The 21,647-nt window shown below is 36.6% G+C and overlaps 3 protein-coding genes across 3 annotated transcripts in view; 1 reads left to right on the plus strand and 2 right to left on the minus strand.

Annotated features, from left to right (window-relative positions):
• Positions 1 to 2,284: 2,284 nt before the first annotated feature.
• On the minus strand, positions 2,285 to 4,850 carry LOC124164313 (proteasome subunit beta type-2-like). Its single transcript, XM_046541577.1, has 4 exons — positions 4,668 to 4,850; positions 4,312 to 4,505; positions 3,631 to 3,793; positions 2,285 to 2,530 (listed from the first exon to the last, which is right to left on the minus strand). Exons 1-4 carry the CDS (start codon positions 4,756 to 4,758, stop codon positions 2,361 to 2,363), a joined length of 618 nt encoding a protein of 205 aa, XP_046397533.1. The 5' UTR covers positions 4,759 to 4,850; the 3' UTR covers positions 2,285 to 2,360.
• Positions 4,851 to 5,225: 375 nt separating this feature from the next.
• On the plus strand, positions 5,226 to 5,903 carry LOC124164321 (dolichyl-diphosphooligosaccharide--protein glycosyltransferase subunit DAD1). Its single transcript, XM_046541590.1, has 2 exons — positions 5,226 to 5,554; positions 5,675 to 5,903. Exons 1-2 carry the CDS (start codon positions 5,344 to 5,346, stop codon positions 5,803 to 5,805), a joined length of 342 nt encoding a protein of 113 aa, XP_046397546.1. The 5' UTR covers positions 5,226 to 5,343; the 3' UTR covers positions 5,806 to 5,903.
• Positions 5,904 to 8,207: 2,304 nt separating this feature from the next.
• Positions 8,208 to 21,647, minus strand: part of LOC124164328 (E3 ubiquitin-protein ligase AMFR-like) — a 29,684-nt gene continuing 16,244 nt past the window's right edge. Inside the window, exons 7-10 of the mRNA XM_046541602.1 lie at positions 21,049 to 21,170; positions 14,838 to 15,094; positions 9,887 to 10,121; positions 8,208 to 9,213 (exon numbers count right to left, since the gene is read on the minus strand). Coding sequence (XP_046397558.1) covers positions 9,938 to 10,121; positions 14,838 to 15,094; positions 21,049 to 21,170 — 563 coding nt within the window. The 3' untranslated portion in view covers positions 8,208 to 9,213; positions 9,887 to 9,937. The remainder of the gene's footprint in view (positions 9,214 to 9,886; positions 10,122 to 14,837; positions 15,095 to 21,048; positions 21,171 to 21,647) is intronic.

Genomic DNA, 21,647 nt, shown 5'->3' on the forward strand with positions numbered 1-21,647 from the left:
ACAGAATGGTTCTGAATGAGGCAAAAACCACTTGTATTCTCTTTCACAACAAGTTCTCTCATGAGATTCCTACTCTGCCTCCTCATTCGGATTTCTCCACCTCTTCCACTGTGAAATTATTAGGCCTACAGCTTAATGACACTCTTGACTGGTCAACTCATATTTTTGAAATTAATAAGAAACTTTCAGTAGGTATTTATATGATAAGGAAACTCTCTCCTCTTGTTTCCATATATGTTCTAAAAACTGTTTACTTTGCCAAAGTACACTCACTATTGTCATATGGTATCATGTTTTGGCGTAGCTCCCCTACTGCAGCTAAAGCCTTCTCTTTACAGAAACAAGCCATTAAGGCCATCTGTAAAGTTCCAATCCGAACAAGTGGTTGGCCACTGTTTGTGTCCCTCAGGATCCTCACACTTCCATGTATTTACATTCTCTCATGTGCCATGTTTGTGAAGTCTTATCCATATTACTTCCGAGTTAACTCTGACTTTCACAGTCACAACACTAGATCAAAAAGTGACATTCACAGTTATCTGTATTCATTTAGCCAATGTCAGAAGGGACCATATCACTCGATTGCTGCAATCTACAATAAGATACCCTCTGATTTGAAATCCCTTACCTCATCAAACGTTTTTAAGAACAGATTGAGAAGCTTGCTATACAGCAAAGGTTATTATAGTGTTCAAGAATTTTTTAATGATAACTTTTAAATGTTTTAGTGTTCAAGAAATTTTTAATGATATTTTGTAAATGTTATTATAGTGTTCAAGAATTCTTTTTTTTTAATGATATTTTGTAATCTGTGTTTTGTGATTCTTTTATGTCTCTCTGTATCTTGACGAAACCCATGGATAATTGTATCCCTACGGCGTTAATAAAAATATAATTATTATTATTTTATTTTTTTCATAAAATCGGACCCAAAATCATCAGAATTACTGCATTAATGCAAGGACACACCGAGCTTATTATTTCTGTTAAACTACCCTTCATAAAACTGAAGTGATCGCGTGCTAGCTGCATTCACGGGAGCACCGTGTTCCTGATTTCCAAGCCTTGCAGAGTGCGACCACGCTCCGTGATCACGGATACACGTTCCGCAGCAGTTGCAACCCAGGCAACTTGTGCTAGATGCGACTACGTGGCGTGGTGCTTGACAGAGTAGTTTCCGACGTTGAGCACTGGTTTTGAAGCATTTGTGCAAACCACTGTTCTGTATCCGTGATAACACAGCCACCGCTGAGTGCTTTTCGAAACCAGGCCTTGCATGGGGCATTAATAATACGAATGCAACCATGTTATCAACACTAAAAATATCACGAACTGTCGAAGAAAGCTCTCATTGAGTTCGGGAAACATTCCTAAATAACAGAATAACTGCATAAACAATAATAAATTATTTGTTTTAGGTAAATTATGAACATTGCATGACATTTAAGTGAAAGTTTGGGTTATCTGTGTTTTCCGATTATTCGTGTCATTTCTCCCCATCATTAGCCCTGATAATCGGGAGTGTACTGTATATTAATTCCCGTAAGTACACTGGATATAATTGGTGGGCTGTCTTGAATAGTGACAACTAGTTCAATGCTTGTGCGCAGCTGTGTGAGTTACTTTTATTATGCATCATTTTCAATCTGATTTCTACTCATGAACTGAGCATATGCTCATTTGCAAGGCAAAATGGCTTCCAACTAGGTAAGCAGTGACATTAACTGGGGAAAAGACATCTATTAGGTACTGCAAATAGTATATAAGTGCTGAAAATTTAACAAATAGATTTATAACATTTCAGCATCTGTTTAATGCCCCAGCAGCAAACCAATCCCCTACAAATCTAACATGGAAAAAATTCTGTGAATAATAATGGTGTGAGGATTTATTATGGTTTAATTAACTTAATGCATATTATGCTGAGCAGGGTCCCATCACCATGAAAAACTGGGGAAACAATCATCACCATGTCTTAAAAAATTGATTTCTGGTTACATCGCACAAGTAATAAGTTGATATTCTATGTATTGCGATTGAACGGTTAATCCTGAAATGATAAACCAATTCTTACTATGTACAGCTTTGGTGCTCGGATTGTAGAAAATATAAAAATATTCAGAGGTATAAAATTAGTCACTAGTACAAGAAAAAAATAAGGTTAAGGTGAGAACCAATTCTTTTTTAGGCTTATTTTATGGTACCTGGATAATAAGTAGACAAAACTTCAGTACTTCATAAGAATAGCGGTGAGAAATAAATTGATTATAATAAAAAAGCTACGGAAGATTAGAAGCATTGAATTAAATTTATTTTTACCATGAAATAGAAGAGTACAAATAACATCATAACTGGATCGCTCATTTTATTTCCTCCATTGCAAGATTCTTGGCTGTAATATCTGGAAGATTTTTAATTCCATCCTTGTCCACCATTTGAACTTTGAAGTTGGGAAGGTTCACAATTAATCTCTTATGGATTTCCCTCACACATTTCTTCATTAATTCATAACCTAATTCAGGTGTTAAATCTGAAAAAAAATTCAGAATCATAACCAAGAATATAAGCAGGGCTGTAGCTAAAAAAATTTATGGGGTTCTTTGCACAGGGAATACATTTTGGCAGAATTCATTTGGAGAGACTATATCCCCCAAAAATTTTGGGGAGGCACCTTCCTAACCGCATCAGCTTGACACGGGCTTGGGCAGATGGACAAAATTGCATGACGCCTTTGGTAGATTTCACAATACAAAATATATAATGGGTGGGCGTTGTATAAGTACTGATAATAGGCTGTCTTTTTTTCCACTGATCTGCTTTCTAACTTCGAGAGGAATAGTGAACACTTTCCCTCCTATACTGAGTCCACTTGGGCTAAGAAGCATCCATTCTTACTCATCCGAATGGTTGGGATACTGGGGAACTTGCTCTATGCACCACCAGAGGGGCAAAAATTTTAATTAAAACCTCCATATAACAAATCTGATGGGATCCGGTAATAGCAACTTCATTGTAAGGCAGTTCAGTACATATGTACAACGAGGTGCTTGGTGGATTGCATTGTCCCAGGATGAGCAAAGATTTCATGCAAGGAGTAGACATGAGTCACAAGAGCAATCAGTCCAGGAAAATTTTCTAGCATCGAATCTTCTTCCCTGAGTTTCACGATTATCTATGTGGCACATTCAAATTATCACATTTTACTAATGGATTACGATGGTTTAAAGCAGAAAATATAGCAAATTCAAACAAATTAAGATTCACATTACACAAAAATAGATCTAGCATTCAAATGTGAGTCTGAGTGTACGCTTTTTTTTACAAACAACTTACATTACTGTACATGGTAGGAAAGGAAAACAATTCATATACTGTAAAACATATTGCATTTATCAATTCAAACTCAATTTATGGGCATCAAATTCTATTGCTTTATCACGATATTAGACATAAATCAACTATGTGAATATTTAGCATTAACGCGGTTTAGGAAAGTCAAAAAAATTTCAAATAACAATAATAATAATAATAATTTTCATGTATGAACATCTCATTTCTAATCAACACACATGGAAGCAGAAATATTTAAATAATAATTTGACAACAGTGTTGCAAATTATGAAAACATACCAAGTTTATGATAACGATCCATAATACTCAAAGAGAAGAAACCACCATAGCCATGGGCAGCAAATGGAACTTTCACAAGAGAAGCCAGGTGATCCAGAAAGTATAATTCTGGCCCAGTTTCATCATCATATCCCGCCAACAACAAATTAACAAAATATGGACTCTGAAATGCAAAAGAATAACAAAATGTTATGGCAAATTAGTTTGCTACCATGGAGTAGACCAAATTACCTTCGATGTCACATACATGTCATTATAAATTACATCTATATTATTACTGGTGACATTATGAAAAATGCGGCCTGACGTAATTAAGCACAACTTCTATATGCTTGGACTGTACATACACTATAATGGCAAGTATCCTATTTTAAACAACTTCACACTGAATTAAAATGTCGTTTAGATGATTATGCATCTACACTGGCGATAAATGGGATTAATTTGAGTTAAATAATGACTTAAAAACAAATACAGTAAAATTGCCAAATAAGAATGACTTTCGGCAGACAGAGTGAACTACCTAAATGACATGAATGAAGTGGGATGTACACAAATTGAAGATGTACCTACGTGCAAGTTGACGACGAAATGATACCTCATAAAGTGTACAAGAAAAGAGATAATAATGCATATGACATCAAATTGCACATGGAGGATAATAATACTGCATGTTAGTACCTGACTCCTTAAGTAATCAGCCAAATTCCGCCGTGTGAATGTCGCAGCTGCTTTAGGTGATAATTCATAACCATTTCTCATTTTGTATAGCTGAATATTTTTGGCAATATACTCAGCAAATTGAGTTGTGTCGCCCGACTCTCCGGATACAGCCATTACCATCTTCTTTGAAATTTGGTACAATTTATCCTCATCTGCAAAAAAAGTTATTGGTAAGAACGCACAACTGAGTACAAATGTATACAAATGTGTATACACCCAAATTAAATAAAAATTAACGCATTCCAAATGCCGCCTGGGTGGACTGAACCATGGGTGACAAGCAAAAACATTAATTGAGGAAAATGAATTCTCACCATCTTTCATCACCATAATGCTGTGAGCATTCGTCATGTCAGCAGCGATTAAAACATAATCCCTAAAGGCAATACCAATTAAACACTCCATCTTAATGTACCACTAATAACAACAACTTGTCCTCAAATTTCTTGTCTTCGGTAGCGATACGTACGAGTATGGGAATGATTGGGGAAAATTTATTTACGGACAAGTATTTCAGTTGGCTACATCTTTCAGTAGTTCCTCACTAGATGGCAAGGTATCACTAAAGGCCTTTACGAATTACGATACCTCATTAATTATTTTAACGATCAACACTGCTGCATAAACACATTTTGTACTGTTTTAAAATTAAATGTTAGTTTACTCTGGCTTTGATCGCTTTCATTTGGAAAACTAACGTAATTTTTTGTGACCATTATCATAGAAAGTGATTGAATCCAAGGTGAGTCTAAACTTAAAATACACAGCGCTCCTAGTGTCACCTGAGCACACTATTTTCAAGCTTAGGTTGGTGTGGTTTATGGTCCTTCAAAACAGATTTCTTTTGTTAATAATTTTTCGAAATTTCGTCGTTCATTTGCTCTCTACGAAAATCTGATAAATTGATCGGAAACAGTGTACGTAACCAAAACGAACATTTAATTCGGGCCCTTATTACAAGCGGTAAGTGACTCGAAAAATTGTAATCAAATGGCGAACAGTCTAATAGCAGTTCTTGGCAAGTTTTATGATGAGTATGTCAATCATACTCCAAAGAAGTTGAAAATAATCGACGCCTACCTGTTTTACGTATTCCTTACCGGCGTAATACAGTTCGTGTATTGCTGCCTTGTTGGAACATTTCCATTCAACTCTTTTCTCAGCGGATTTATTTCATGTGTGAGCTGTTTTGTTCTTGCTGGTGAGTCAATACTTGCTGGTGTTTGGAGAATGATTCTTATTTCTGTTATTTTATCCTTGCAATCGTAAATATTTTAATACTGCTGTTATATTCACTCTTTGTAATCCATTTGTATTTTAGTGTGTTTGAGGTTGCAAGTGAATCCTCAAAACAAATTGCAGTTCACCGGTATCAGTCCTGAGAGAGGCTTTGCAGATTTCGTGTTCGCTCATGTCATCCTACACCTAGTGGTTGTCAACTTTATTGGTTGACAGAAACTCAAAATGTTTCTGCCGCAAGAATGGACTTCAGACTTTCCTTTTTATACAATTTTCAAGTTATACCCAATAAAAATGTGATTTAATTGAGACATTTTGTCATTGATTGTCCATATCCAATGCATGACACTCCACTCAATCCTGTAGTCGTGAGGCTAATCACGGCTCATTGAAACGATTATTTTACTTAAATAATCTATGTGATATCCCGACAGAACCCAGTAAATATAAAATGATCCGACATTTTTAGCATTTGAAATCTGTATAAAGCCCTGTAATACTTCAATCCATACCTTTCTCCGTAGAAGTAAATTTGCTACATTGCCTTCCGTCTGATCCTCTGCTAATTTGGAAAGTGATAAATTAATTGACTCTTTAACTCTCACTAATTCCTAAGAAACTATCTTCAGAGGCCTTGCATGCTGTCATTCAAGGGGTATTGTGACTGGATATTATGAAGGTGCTGATTCATATTTCAGGCTTATGGGAGGGCAATCAATAGTCTTGACCCCACTCATATTTTCCTGTTAGTGCACTAGGCTCTGAGGTGTAGGAGAAAGCTATTGACATTAAAATTTATAATATTTCCTAAAAATCCTTTCCATCACTTTTAACTTGTTGGCACTGCATATAATATTTATTCTCCCAGGGTGTGTCTATCCTCTCCTCCTGTAATGGCGGCCAACATGCTGTGTATTAATCCCTCATATTTTCTATGAAATTAATCAACACCTGAGAATGCTATGCTCTTAACCCTCCAGCAGGCTCGCCATATTCTCTGACACTAGCAGGCACGCGTGGCACTCAGTGCAACACTTGGTTTTCCGCTGATATTAATAAGAAAAACTCGAATTAAGAAGCGTACATTCATGACCTTGTTGGAATAATTGGTGTGTTTGGTTCACTGACCAACTACTTTAAATAACGTGAGGCCGAAGCGGCACAATGTTGCACTTTGTGCCACAGCGCGCCCACTGGAGGGTTAAAAAAATTCTATAGAGAGCAGAAAGTGATGACCCTACTTTTGCCAGGTGCACTCCAAGCCATGCCCATCAGCCACTAATGGCCACCTCAGGTGGCAGCCAAAATTCTGCAAGTGAGATCATGAAATATCTACACCACAACCTTGACAACCACTAGTCACCAAGGCGATAATAACTTATTGGGAAATTTTGCCCGGTATATTTTAAGGTAAATTTTTGGGTCCTGAAATTTCTCAATAGATGCTGGTCGCATTCTCAAGGTAATCTATTGTGGCAGGGATTTATCTTCGCAATTACATGGGGAGAGGTCAGTCGAAGGTGTTTCTACCAGGGGCGGATCCAGGATTTCTTTCTGGGGGGGGAGGGCGCAAGCAAGGCTGTTTCTAGGATTTTGTTGTGGGGGAGTGGGCACAAGGATACTTCGTAATGCAAAATGAACGCAATGATAATGGGACCGTAGTAAATATGTTGCATATTTTCTAAGGGTCTGGGGGCGGGGGGCATGTGTTCCCCCCTAGATCCACCTGGGTAGATGGTTTCTACCATCTACTCAGGCAGGACTCGAAACTTCGACCTCTTGTGCAGCAGGCAAGGAATTCACCCACCCGTTGCCGAGGCCGGCAATTTCTTGTGGATTTTTCCTTGGATGTATTAACTAACAAACATGGTGGGGGATGATAAAACATCACCTAATTAGCTTTGCTATTAGCATTTCTCAGTGAAATTTCAAATGAATTTTTTGCCAAATTTGTACTTTGTTTTTCAGTCCATTGGATACCACCAGTTTTTCAGATGGAACAAGCCCACAAACGGTTGAAAAATCAAGCGTTTCCCACCCATCTCCGTGTATTTCCTTGCATTTGTACCCATCTGTGCAACATAGATGCCCCTTTGTGACTGACCACTCCAATCATCTGTGTTGCAGCCATACAATTACTTTGCATACTTGTATTGTTAGCAAAGATTACGGGATCCTCCACAGTTAGGGAAAGTAGTGAGCAACTAGCCCCAAATCTGTGCACACCCCAACTCCTTGGGCCCTTGCTTCCAGCAGGGGGGGTAAGGGGAACTGGGTCTATCTATTGTGTCTTCCTAGGGGTAGAACAAATAGCTGTACTACTCATTTGCATGCAGGATTCAAGAAACAATTTAAACAGTTCTCATAGTAAACGCACACTGGGACCATTATCTACTACGAACACAGTTGTATATTTAGAGTGTATGCAAAACTGAAGCACTGCTTTTGATAAATGTTATGAAAACCCAAGAAATCCCTTTGATTGGTTCCCTTCAAAACACCTTAATGTATCTTGATGTGGGTCATACAAGAAAGAAATAACACAGACATGAGATGATTCCCCAGACTACAAGGAATCTTCAGATGTGATTAATAAGTTAGGAGAAGAACAAAAATTACTACGACTACCTTTCATTTATTTTGCATAAAAAACATTCACACAACTTACACAGGCACTATAGAAATTTCATGATCACAAAAATCAATTTCATAAAAATTCAACTAATTAAGCATTTTAAGTACTAAAATGGTAAATAATTGAACAAAATGAAATTAGCTTGTGAGATGCACCTCCAATATCATATGGAAGAATGAGGTATATTATTATACATTTAGGGTAGATAAATGGAAAACATTTCAGTCTTTTGTTAAAAATATGAGGAACAAAATAGAGACCAGTATTTACAATTTGGTGGGAATTTAAACATAAATCTAACTAGCCTTCTGAGACCGTAAGTATGGAGGTGAAAAATGATGCCAATTGCAAATCTGTTAGTCCAATTTGCCTCAGAAAATAAATAAGAGAAGTTCTCAAGATATATAACTTTAAAATGGCAAATTTGGCTTATTTATCACAATTATATTTCATACGTCAAAGAATGAAAAATTCTTTCAAAAAAAGCAAACAAAAATTCTTAATCGTGCAACTCATAACCTAGGCCTTAGAATCAGCCATCAGCTATTGCAAAGCAATCATGGGTCCAAAATAATGTTTTTAATATTTTAATCAAAAGACACCATATATAATTTAGCGACTTATTTATCTGCCTGCTATAAGGCAATTGGTTGTAGTACATCAGCTAAAACATGAAGCCTTTATAAACTAACAACTACCTCAAATGAGGTCTTTGTTCGTTTTTAGACAGTTAAAGTAGAAAGATAAGTTCATGAATTCTTTTCAAATTTGCAGAAATTTAGTGGATAACTTGCACTTTGAGTTTCATGCAAACTATGTCTCATACAAGATCTTAATGGAATCAGCTCTTTAAAAATTATTTCTGAATAAAACCAAAGGTCCATTGAGATGATTAAGAGGACCAATAAATTCTACTACATGCTCGTGTCCTTTCTTCAATCCAATCTTCATCCTAGTGGAGTGTCATCAGTTTATCTCTTCTTAACCTGTTAAATGAAAAGCTTAGTGACTATAAATAATATAATTTATTAGACTAATTCGTGGCAAGAATAGCATTATCATAAACCTTAATGTCCCTCTTCCCACAATGCATATATGCCATTAAGGCCTTAAATATCTTGCAAAGTCTCCATCGAGCTAAATGTTACGAAATTATTCATTGAGCAACGCCCTAGCCAGGAGAGGGAGTGGGTGTTCCAGGCAGTGGTGGCCCATGACTTTTTGAAGGGGTTAAATGCTGGAATGATGTATAAATCTACGTAAGACTCAGAACCCCTCTTCCTTACAGGTTAGACAAATAATGGATGCTTAGGATAATTTTAGTTTCCAATGACTGTCTACCGTGACAGATGGGCACAGTTATGTCCTCTTGATAATTGACTACTTAATACACCTGACACTACAAGCCAAATAAATGTCACGAAAACTATCACCCAGATGACAAAAAGCAATGTGGGCCTCTAAATTTCAATACTTATCATCAACAGAAATCTAGGGAAAAATACATTACATCAATCAACAGAGAAAATACCAATACTAATTTTAAATCCTTACAATTGACAATCTGCCGGTGGCAGGCAGTTAATGCTAGGTTAATTAGGGCCACAAACTTCATCAGAAAAAAGCATCACAGTCTATAATAAATTACGGTCCAATTACCTTATATGATAAATAGATTCAGCTTTGAGAAGATTCTCAAGAATAACGTGGCTAGGCATCATCTTGAGTAGGAGGTCCCAAGCCACTAGAAGAGGCATGCTTTTCAAGATATCTTCTCCTAGCTGTGGCAACCAGCCGCTCCTTCCTCTGCTGCAGAATTTTTTCACGTTCTGATGAGCTCTTTGAGAACCGGCTACTCCCATTTAAACTTGCTCCACCTCCCATCAACCCACCACTATGGAAATAACGAAAAAAAAATGAGACGGTAAAATAAAAATAAACAAAAAGTATTAAAGTAGACCCTCATTATTACGAAGTTCGTGGGACTGAAACAACAGATATTCGTAATAACCAAGTTCGTCTGACCGTTTCTTTTAGGAATTGTCGAAAAACAACATAGTTTGTCAAAATTTCTCGTCTCTTCAATCTCCCATACTTTTAGTCACAATACGAAGTAGCTTCAGAGTAGTGTATAATATATGAGATTAAATTACTTGCAAATACATAAAATAAAGCACATTCGTTTAATTTTCTCGAAAGAGGAATTCAGCTGGACACAATCGATATCTTCCCAAATACAGTAAGTGCTCGATATACGAACATGCATTCCTTGAAACCTCGCTCTTAAGATGATAAACCTATGCAAGGCATCAAGGAGTGTGGTTATCCTGCAGAATACAACACTACATCACAACGGGGTGGTTTCCCATTTTTTTAATTGCCTAAATCGATAGATTATTACTCCTGGAGTACAAGTTTCACGATTATAGATTTTTAAATGACGATATCTATTTTTTGCAATTATGTAAGTGAAAAGTTAAAATTTTCACGCATGCATTGGTAATCTCAGACGATGTAAAACACCTAACTACTCGTATAGCATCTGGGTCCCCGTGACGTCATGTGGAGTGGCATCGCATGGCCTTTACAAATGAGGTTAAAATTGACCATTAAATTTACCATAAAATTAACCATAAAATTGACCAATCTACAAAAGATATATTACCGAGCAGAATATAGCAACTTTCCAAGAAACATTATATTCACATGATTGGTCTGAAATGTATAGTTTGATGTCCTTTGATGATAGTTTTCAGTATTTCTATTCTACTTTTCAACATTACTTCGACATTTGTTTTCCTTTAGTCCTGAAGAAGGTGAAAAATCCTTTACTTTCCAAGCGTAAAAAGTCATGGATTACTGATGAAATTAGACGTCTGTCAAGTGAGATGAAGGAGGCTGCCATTCACTACAAACATAAAACTGAAGTGTCAGATCGATTAGAGTACTTGGCGCTTAAGAAAAGATACCGTAAAATTCTTCAAACAGCAAAAAAATCCTTCAACGATCAAAGAATAGTAAATGCTGACAATAAATCAAAAGAAATTTGGAAAATCATCAAAGAATCCAAAGCTCACCACAATCAACATTGCATCCTTCAATTACAAGACTCTAAAGGGGAACTGATCTCTGATTATACTACCATGTCATCCAATCTCAATGATTTTTTCCTGTCTCAGTCGGATCCCACAATCCCATGCAATTCCCCTAACTACTCTGTAACCCAATCGCCAAGCAACTCGTTATACCTGCTTCCTTGTACTGAATCTGAACTGACCAATATTGTTAACAAATTGCCTAATAAAAATAGTCATGGATTAGATAGTATCCCCGGGAGAGTTGTAAAAAGATCTATCCTTGTCATTAAGGATCAAGTCCTATTCCTCATTAATGAATCTTTAAGGCTGGGAGTTTTCCCTGACTCTCTGAAGACTGCCAAAGTTGTTCCTCTCTACAAAGGCAAAGGAAGCAAACAGGATATGAATTCATACCGTCCGATTTCCTTGTTAAACCAGCTCAGTAAAATTTTTGAGAAGGTCTTTTACAACCGTCTGGTATCATACCTTGAGTCATTTAGTCTCTTGTCCCCTTCTCAGAATGGGTTCAGAAAATCTAAATCCACATCCACAGCCACCTATGAAGTGGTGACCCACATACTTTCAAATCTGGACAAAAGAATGGAGACTCTGGGTCTTTTCTTTGACTTTTCTAAAGCCTTTGATCTTGTCAATCACCAACTACTCCTACTAAAACTGGGTTTTTATGGTATACGAGGTACTCCTTATAAGTGGATTGAATCGTACCTGAGTGGACGTCACCAACATGTTGTATTATACAAAAATGGCACTCAGTTTATCTCTCCTGGTAAAGAAGTCCTACTAGGTGTGCCACAGGGCTCTGTCTTGGGTCCTGTTCTGTTTTTGCTGTATATAAATGATCTACCAGGTACTCTTAAATCTGTCACAGGTGTCAAACCTATACTCTATGCTGACGATACTAATGTTATTGTATCTGCCCCATCATTGAATAGCTTGTCCCTTACAGCAGTCACTGCCACTAAACTCCTATATGAATGGTGTCAAAATAATTTTCTTAAATTGAACCTTGAAAAGTCTGGCCTTATTCATTTTTGTAACAAAAATAAAGAATCCGAAGCAATACCAATTGTTGTAGAGGGGAAACAACTCCCACAAATTTCCAGTTCAAAGTTCCTCGGAGTTATCCTGCACAAAAATATGACATGGGTAGAGCACATCAGCAAATTGCGCAGCAAGCTCAGTTCAACATGCTTTCTCATAAGAAGCATCAGGAACACGGTAAATAATGATGTCTTATTGTCCATTTACTATAGTGAATTTTACTCGCACATTATTTTCAGTATCCTGTTTTGGGGTTCCTCTCCCCATTCTACTGAAATCTTTAAAATTCAGAAGCGAATTATAAGGCTGATGTGCAATGCCCCCTATGATTCACCTTGTCGTCCCTTGTTCAAGAAACTGGACATATTACCACTACCATGTGTGTATATTTTTCATTTACTTGCTTACACAAAAAGAAATCTATTTCATTACATTAAGAACCGTGATGTCCACCATCATTCCACGAGGCAAATTGACCAGCTGCATGTTTCGTATGTGCGCACCAAGAATACCAGCGCTGGTCCAAATTGTATGGGCCTTCAACTCTACAATAAATTGCCACCTGAACTTAAGGCACCATCAAGTGTCACTACTTTTAAGACCAACCTACTTAAATATTTGAAATTAAGAATGTATTATTCTGTAGATGAATTCTTAAACAAATTTTGATGTATCCTGCATCATTGTATATTTGTATTTATTGTATATATATTTTTATCTTGACGTGTCCTATATCCAGTGCACCCCTTGTACTTCTAGATCTCTGGACAAATAAACATTATTATTATTATTATTACCATTAACGTTCGTCTTAACTGGGGTTTCTAAAATCATGTAATTTGTATAATATGAATACACTAATGATGGGTAACAAATCGCAATCAATTCCTTTCGTTTTCTTTGATGAAGGAATCTACCCAACTGTGTGATAACTCACAATTGTGACCAACTGATCTAGCTGGGCATGCGATACAGCTGGAGCCAAAAAAAATTGCTGCCCACAGGAAGGAAGAAACGCTGAACAATTCCTGACTTCACAGCAGATTCAATGATACTTTGTTCAGATTATGCCCAAAGTGCGAGTTCCTCAACGCCACACCACGTTGCATTGGCCAACTTGAAAGGTGCCAATTTAAAATTTTGGGCATGCTTGAATTTTTTAAATGTTTGTGCCTCTGAAAGTTCGTAAATCTAAAACTAACTGCACATCCAATTTACAAGCGGTAATAAGCATGTCACCATGATTCCACAAGAATGAAGCTTATTATATGATGGTGCGTGGATACTGAAGTATATTCTACTGAAGAAAAAGCCATAATTGATGCTCTTGGGCGCAGTGAACTTAACATTATGCAAGGATTATAATGTAGTGTTGTGCATAAAAATACCGTTGGTGTGTTATAAAACTCCAATAGTTAGCTTACAAATGCCACTGCTAATCCGTGAAACTTCTAAATAAAGTTCACTTTGTGACCCCTGATACTGGAACTGAGGTTTGTACTTTCGTTTCTTTTCCTGCAGATTGGATAGGCCTTTTCATTGGGACCAACGATTTACGTCATAATAACGAGAACTTCGTAATAAGGTTGTTTGTATTAACGAGAGTCAACTGTACTTAATACATCATTCATTCAATCTTTTCTTGTATTTTTTTTAAATTGATCATCATCTGAATCAGAATAATTCAGATTCTGGTTTTAGCTCTCACTCACTCAAAAGTGTTTCAACCTTATGGATAGAGTGAAGTTAGGGGTTTTTAAAGATGAATTGAAAAATCTTTGACAATCACTCCATTCTGATACCAAAGAGAAGGCATTTAATTTCATAAGTAACACCATAAGAAAACCCACATCAACTCTGTACTAACACAAATCCTTATTTCTCATGAAAATAGGATACTGGTTCAATGGCAATGGCTGATAAGCATCAGGAATAAATAAGGTGGCTAAGGATAATACTGATGTATTTGTTAGAGGAGCTATAATAGTTCAAAAACAATATAGAGGGCAAGGATTTTAGCCAAGCACAATAAAATAAGTGACACGAAACTAAAAATGAATCATTAAATAATATTCTCTTCTATTTACACAATTAAATTTTGCTGTGCTTAGAGAAGCAGAACTCTGTGATATACACTGGAAAATAATGTAAAACGTTAATCCATCGCAATAAAAAAAATTTCTTAACAGGTGATGATTTTGAGTAACGTAACTTCTCCTTTCATAATGTATTTTAAGCAATGCCATCAACAGAAAATATACTTTTTTCAATGTTTTGGTCCTCAAACTGTAAAGACAATATTATTTAAGGAAAACTGTAACCAAATATGCATATGAAAGTCTTAGAAGTGGCAGTTGCTTCAAAACTAGGTCACACACTCACTCAATGATCTCAATTAATTCATAAGCGGCAAATGTTTAAAACTCACAGAACACTAGAAGCTTATTGTGAAAAAAATATAGATTACTTACTTTTCTTCTGGGCCATGGGGATTCTGCAAAGCCTGGTGAGTAGGTGTTGAGAGAGCAGAGCTGCTTTGGTGGCTGGGTATAGTTGAAGAGGGTATGGCATTGGGCAAATTTGACGCTGGTGCCACATGGTAAAGGGTAGCAGGTGGAGGAAGAAGACGACCCTCCAACACATTTTCCACAGTGAGCTCTATTGAGTGGGTGTCATGCAGGTCATCCACCAAGACATGCAGAGGCATACGAGGAAAGAGTTGCTGTATCTGTAACAGAATGACACTACCATAAGAGACAGAAGAAACATTGAGCACTTGTATACAAGCTGACACTATTGCATACTGACTTACAAAGAGTAGCAGTTCCTTATACAGAATAGGGCCTATAATGAGAACCTCGTATTTGTGAGGGATGGCCAGGGAACCATTTACAATCCTACAATTTAGATTTAATATATGGGTCATTCCATTTCAAATCAACCAGGCCATGACACCCACCGACTCGGATTTTCATGAAACTTGCCATGGTCAAACATCATGGTATGATTAGAGATTGTGTGCAATTTTAGCCTCCAATTGTCAATTGTTAATGAAATATGAGTAATTGAAATTTGAGCATGACCCCTACATTGCCGCAACGTGCAACACATGGTGATTTTTATTTTCATCCATAACTCCATTCCTGTGAGATGAAAAGACATGATTTTTTTTTCTAAAGCTAAGGAGTCCATAATGATCCCACGATTGTCATTAAATATTCACTGCATGAAGTAAGTCAGCTGCAAAAAAATAAAGTTTACAAAAAAATCTTGCTTGTACCATTTTTGATTGTGAGCATCCACAGGGAAAGGCCATGCGAATACAGACTCATGGTTCAGTTTAAAATAATCATTAATGTATGAGCAAAGATCCTGATGAAAAAAAATCATGAGTCCGGCGTTCCTTTTAGTAAAAAAAAATTCTCATTCATGGTCACGGGAAAAAATGGCATTTTTTTCAAGGCACATAGAAATGACACAATTTAGAGGAGAGATAAGCTTATACTCATGATTAAAAAATATTGGAGCATGCATTATCTCACTATAGTGTATGCTACTGGCTCTTACAGTAGGAAACACATAAGCAGTCATGTCAATGTACTCCCCCACATACTGCTAATTGCGTGTTATCAGGACTATTTGAGTAGAGGGAGTTTTAATTAAAAAAAACTGCATGAGCCATGGTAGACACATTCTACATTCCTTTTAATCTTAGTCCAAAGACCAGATACATTTCATATCCAGATGTATTGACATCACAGGAATGTACATTATTGAATGTCAAAGGGAACCGTCATCAGATCATTTGAATTGAGAAATCTTTCAGGTACTTCACACTAATGCTTATTTTCAATGTTTCATTTAGTGATTCTATATCATTGGAAATTTAGGTAGAAACAGTACAATTAAATAAACAACCTTACCAATTGATTTGAAAGTGAGCCTCCTCTTTTTAACTGGCTGATCACATTCTAAGATGTCTTATTGTTTTTCACAAAGTCTATATATATTTTTTTAATGTGGTCCACTTCCTCCCTCAAGAAGTAGTATGACCTCCCAGAGCTTGTAGTTGCAGGAGAACTAAGCACACACAATATGTGTCCTAGTGACACACAGCAAACATCATCTCTCTCAGGCCAAGAGAATGAAGGTGAGGGTCCTTTAGGCGTCATGAATTTAACTGAAATATCACTTTCTTCATGGTTGAGAGCTTCCACTACTCCAATGTACCACTGCATGCTGTAAATACAAGCTGCATATGAACCAACAACCAAATTATCTGGGAAATCCACTGTTACGGAACAAAAATCAAATATAATGCTGTACTCATCATCCAGGCCAGTGAACTTTGCAGCGACTTTTCTATCCGATAAAGGCACAAAATGATGGAAGTTTCTTGTACCTGGAATTGTTTTTGCCTTGGTGGATCTTTCAAGAAGTTTACTACGTGACCAAGCCACATCACTAGACTTAATGTAATGGATGTTGATGTTTTTCACATTATCTCTACAAAATTCATACATCCCGCTGCTGTTTGTTATTTGCTGTGCCATTGGGCGTTGCAGGCTGGCTTTCCTCGCCATTCGTTTAATTGTACCACCTATACCATCACAAGAAGACTTCCCATGGCTCGTGGAAAAAAAAGACCAGGTTGCATTAATGCCATAGTCATTATAATGATGGCACAAATTTAAAAAAGACTTGCAGTTTTTATATTGCCCAGCACATCCATCTGTGAAGTACTGAACTTCTTGGATCATCGGCGAAGTTCTCTTTAAAAATTCTATCAGGTGGCGTTGCACTTCCATAACAAAGGCCACATCATGGTTAAGGTCATCAGATATGAAACAATGAGATGAGGTAGTGAGAGTATACTTTCGAGTTATACTTTAAGTCTCACTTGTCAGAGTAACTGACGAAGGTAAATCTTCTCCGGATACTTTATTTCTCCCCACTAGTAATCCGAATTCATCAGCTCATCTGGCGCTACCCTACTTAGCAATGAGTGGGTAAGTTCCCTTCTCTGAAGGACAAAAATAATTAATGGCGCAGTCATATGGTCATGCTTCACCCACTGCAGTATGCTCTGCGTACGCCGTACGCGATAGCATCAGTTCCGAACTTCACCTCGTACAAGTAGTTCCGTACTTTCCAGGATGTGTTGACTTCAAGCCAGCGAGTGTTTTCCGTGTGGGTTTAATCAAGTCCGGTTTCATTTTTATTAGTTTTATTTTTATTTATCTTCTGATCATGGCCCTTCCGAAGGAACAAGTAGGAACTTTAAAATATGGGCTCAAAATCATTGAAGATGATGAAAAGAATCTGAGCTAGAAGTGCGTGGATATTGCAGAACGCCTCGGGCTGTCCGCTAGCACATGACGTTCGGGGTAGGGGTGGAGCGAGCTATCATGTGAAAAGAAGTGGGATGAAGCCGAGGATCAGGTGACCGTGCCGCTGACGACGTAATTTTGTTCACGCTTTACGCATTGCCTCAATTATATTAAAAATATATTTAGTAGAAAGGAAATTTTCAAATAATAAACTATTTTTGGCCTTTGTGATCGATCTCACAACCAATCACTTCGCCGGCAAAAGCGGTTGTTTTAGGCACACTATACATATTGCTCTCGTAAATACGTGTATTTAAATGGCGTTTGATGTATAAGAATTTTTATATCAGACAGAAATCCATAATAGCAGTGCAAATGCCGAGTGGAGTACAAACATTTTTTAGCGAGGTGGCGTGTTCCTTTACGACATTTGAAAGAGATATTAGGCGAATCAACAATATGACCAAAGTGTTTCGATGCAGTACTAATATTTCTGTATTCGGCTAAAATCTTGTTTGAATCCTGTAATGAATATCATAATCACTCGCAAAAAAAATTCCTGCGTTTCCTGTAACATAGGCAACCCAGCCAAACATTCCCGCATTCACCGTTTTTCTTTGTCCATCCCCATGAAAAACAATAGATAGAGGTTCCACTGTAACTCCTTCATAAGGTACATCTTGAATGTTACAATGTTTGATATTCAGATAGGTGTACTTACTTGTGATTAACTGCTTACAACATAGATAATGGTGTTCTGAATATTTTCAGAGAGAACTGAGAAGTTCATTTGTTTTGCTATTATGAAATATGTACTTTGCAGACAGACCTCATTGATACGAACAAGAGATATTACAACGTAAGCCTGGCTATCAGACGCACTAACATGAGTTACTTAGTCTGAAATTCAACCAGGATATCACTAAGGCAGCACCATATAAATGAGAAATTAATGAAGAAATTAATTAACTTCACTTGGACTGAAATTGGAGAAAACTTTCTGATGGCTCTCTTCTGCCTTTATATTTTATACCATACTATTCAGTTACCCATTACCCATGGAAGAGATAGTAGGAATAGTCCTGATAACACGCAATTAGCAGTATGTGGGGGAGTACATTGACATGACTGCTTATGTGTTTCCTACTGTAAGAGCCAGTAGCATACACTATAGTGAGATAATGCATGCTCCAATATTTTTTAATCATGAGTATAAGCTTATCTCTCCTCTAAATTGTGTCATTTCTATGTGCCTTGAAAAAAATGCCATTTTTTCCCGTGACCATGAATGAGAATTTTTTTTTACTAAAAGGAACGCCGGACTCATGATTTTTTTTCATCAGGATCTTTGCTCATACATTAATGATTATTTTAAACTGAACCATGAGTCTGTATTCGCATGGCCTTTCCCTGTGGATGCTCACAATCAAAAATGGTACAAGCAAGATTTTTTTGTAAACTTTATTTTTTTGCAGCTGACTTACTTCATGCAGTGAATATTTAATGACAATCGTGGGATCATTATGGACTCCTTAGCTTTAGAAAAAAAAATCATGTCTTTTCATCTCACAGGAATGGAGTTATGGATGAAAATAAAAATCACCATGTGTTGCACGTTGCGGCAATGTAGGGGTCATGCTCAAATTTCAATTACTCATATTTCATTAACAATTGACAATTGGAGGCTAAAATTGCACACAATCTCTAATCATACCATGATGTTTGACCATGGCAAGTTTCATGAAAATCCGAGTCGGTGGGTGTCATTTGGTCAAAATATTGGTTGATTTGACATGGAATGACCCATATATTAGAAATATCGAAGTAAACAACCTGCCGGAACACAATATGTACATATTTTCTAACGTGCACTTATTGGTAGTAGGTGTTTCCCATACTAGTTCAGGGACTGAAAATGTAATGGCCATATGATGATCCCCATCAATGAAGCAGTCTATGAAAAAAATTGCATCTCTAAGCAATCACTATAGCTGCTATGAATGTGGTAGATGATCATGTGATTTGGCTGATAGAAACAACCACTACAGAAATTATCATTGATGGATTATCTGTATTTTTTAAATATATGTTTGGGCTTATCCTTATATGCTTGGACAAATGCTCTACAGTAATTTTCTTAATCTTGCGATTGTATAATTAGTGAAGCTATTACAATTTACTGTTAAGAGACCGAACATGATTTCAATCTTACCCCACATCCACTATCATTAGTAAAGTACAACATTGATAATACAATGTTTAAGAATTTTTCAATATTAAAAAAGACATAAATAATAGTGTCTTTTTTTGAGATAATACATAAATTGTGGCAGTGGATGAAAATATCTCGCGTAAAATGAAGAACTTACTAATTGTTTTAATTATGGAGGTAGATAGTGTGTAGTAAAGAAAAATGTTCTAAAGCTGCCGTCAAAGTGAAGCCTGGTTTTGGAAAAAAAAATTCTTAACATAGTCAAAATTTGTACCCAAGCATGTGGTGTGAAAGGTTGAGTGAATTGAAGAATGATATGAATAATATTCCCAATATTGCTCATTGAGGAGAGTGTGTAGTCAATGGGAGACAATGAGAACTATCTCTGAGTAGAGGAAGTGCTATTGGAATAACTGTTAAACTGATGAAAAAGAATCTTAGCAATTTCATACTTCACACAGGAATAAATAACAAAGAACCAAGTTTCAACAAAATCCAAATCAGTGGGTGACATCATGAGGTGAAACTAATACGGAATGACCCTTCCATGAGAAGTCATGAAAACAAGTCACAAACTTGCTAACACCAACAGGAAAATTTAGAGATAAATTACAATAAAATCACAAGGAAAAGATCTGATAATCAAGTTTTTATGAGGATCTATCTACAGAATTCCACCTCTTCTGATAACAGCTTAAGATCCACTCTACGACTCACTGTATCCTTCACTCCCACAACAGAAGAACTGATGTATCAAAATATAGGAGGGAATAACAAAATTTTGGAAACCAATGATGAATGGAGATCCGCAGAGGTGAAAGAAGCTATTACAGTTTTCACAAGTTCCTTGAAGACCTGTATTCCTATCTTATGATTTACGTACAATTTTCAGGAAAAGACAATTCTACCATGCAAGGTTTAGGGATTTAAAAAGAACATAAAGACTAGGGCCATCTTTCATGGTAGAATTCATGCCCTATGGTAGAAACAAAGTAATTATATATTAAAATACACTCTTTCCTCTCTCTTAGTTTAGCTGGAGCAATCCACTTATGAAAAGCACTTCCTTGCTATGGCATTCCTTTCCCATATTAAGTACTTTATTTTTAACACTGCAGGCTTTCAAACACAACAACTCACTTCTCTGGCCATGGAGTCCAATTGGGAAGTTGATGCCTGACGAGGATGATCATCGAACTGCAACAACTGAGTATGAGTTACTTCCACCGAAAAGCTTGGTAACCAGGATACATATCTTGATCCTTATCCAGAATGCAAGAAGAAAGGCAACTTTATTCATTAAATTCCTCAAAATTAAAACAAAATATTACCAGAAACACGTAATTAATAGGGACATGCAAAAGGTGGGGTTATTTTATAGCCAAAAGTGGTGATATATTTTTACAAAAGCGATGTTATTTTGCCCCAAAAGCGGTGTTATTTTAACGGAAAAATATTTTACGTTGATTGAGAGCTTTGCTTTCAGTGGTCCACCCCTAAATTTAGTATATTATTGACCGGGGATAATTTAAACAATAATATACATGGGAGTATTGAATGAATTCACCTATTTTATATATTTTATCCTTCGCATATTCATATATCGAGCTTACATAGAGAAATTACTTTTAAATGTCTGTAATTTCAAATGAAATAGTAAAATTCGGTTATAACGCGGGTCTAGGGGGGCATTGTTTACACCCGCGTTATCGGACAACCGCGTTATAACGGGAAACTGC

The sequence above is a fragment of the Ischnura elegans genome, chromosome 1 (genome assembly GCF_921293095.1).
Source record: "Ischnura elegans chromosome 1, ioIscEleg1.1, whole genome shotgun sequence".
Lineage (NCBI taxonomy): Eukaryota > Metazoa > Arthropoda > Insecta > Odonata > Coenagrionidae > Ischnura > Ischnura elegans.

Coding starts and splice junctions, on each gene's coding strand:
- LOC124164313 (XM_046541577.1), bottom strand. CDS start 4,758: ATGGAGTGTTTAATTGGTATTGCCTTTAGGGATTATGTTTTAATCGCT. Junction 4,506..4,667: donor CATTATGGTGATGAAAGATG/GTGAGAATTCAT, acceptor CTTTTTTTGCAG/ATGAGGATAAATTGTACCAA. Junction 3,794..4,311: donor CTGATTACTTAAGGAGTCAG/GTACTAACATGC, acceptor TTTGCATTTCAG/AGTCCATATTTTGTTAATTT.
- LOC124164321 (XM_046541590.1), top strand. CDS start 5,344: ATGGCGAACAGTCTAATAGCAGTTCTTGGCAAGTTTTATGATGAGTAT. Junction 5,555..5,674: donor GAGCTGTTTTGTTCTTGCTG/GTGAGTCAATAC, acceptor TTTGTATTTTAG/TGTGTTTGAGGTTGCAAGTG.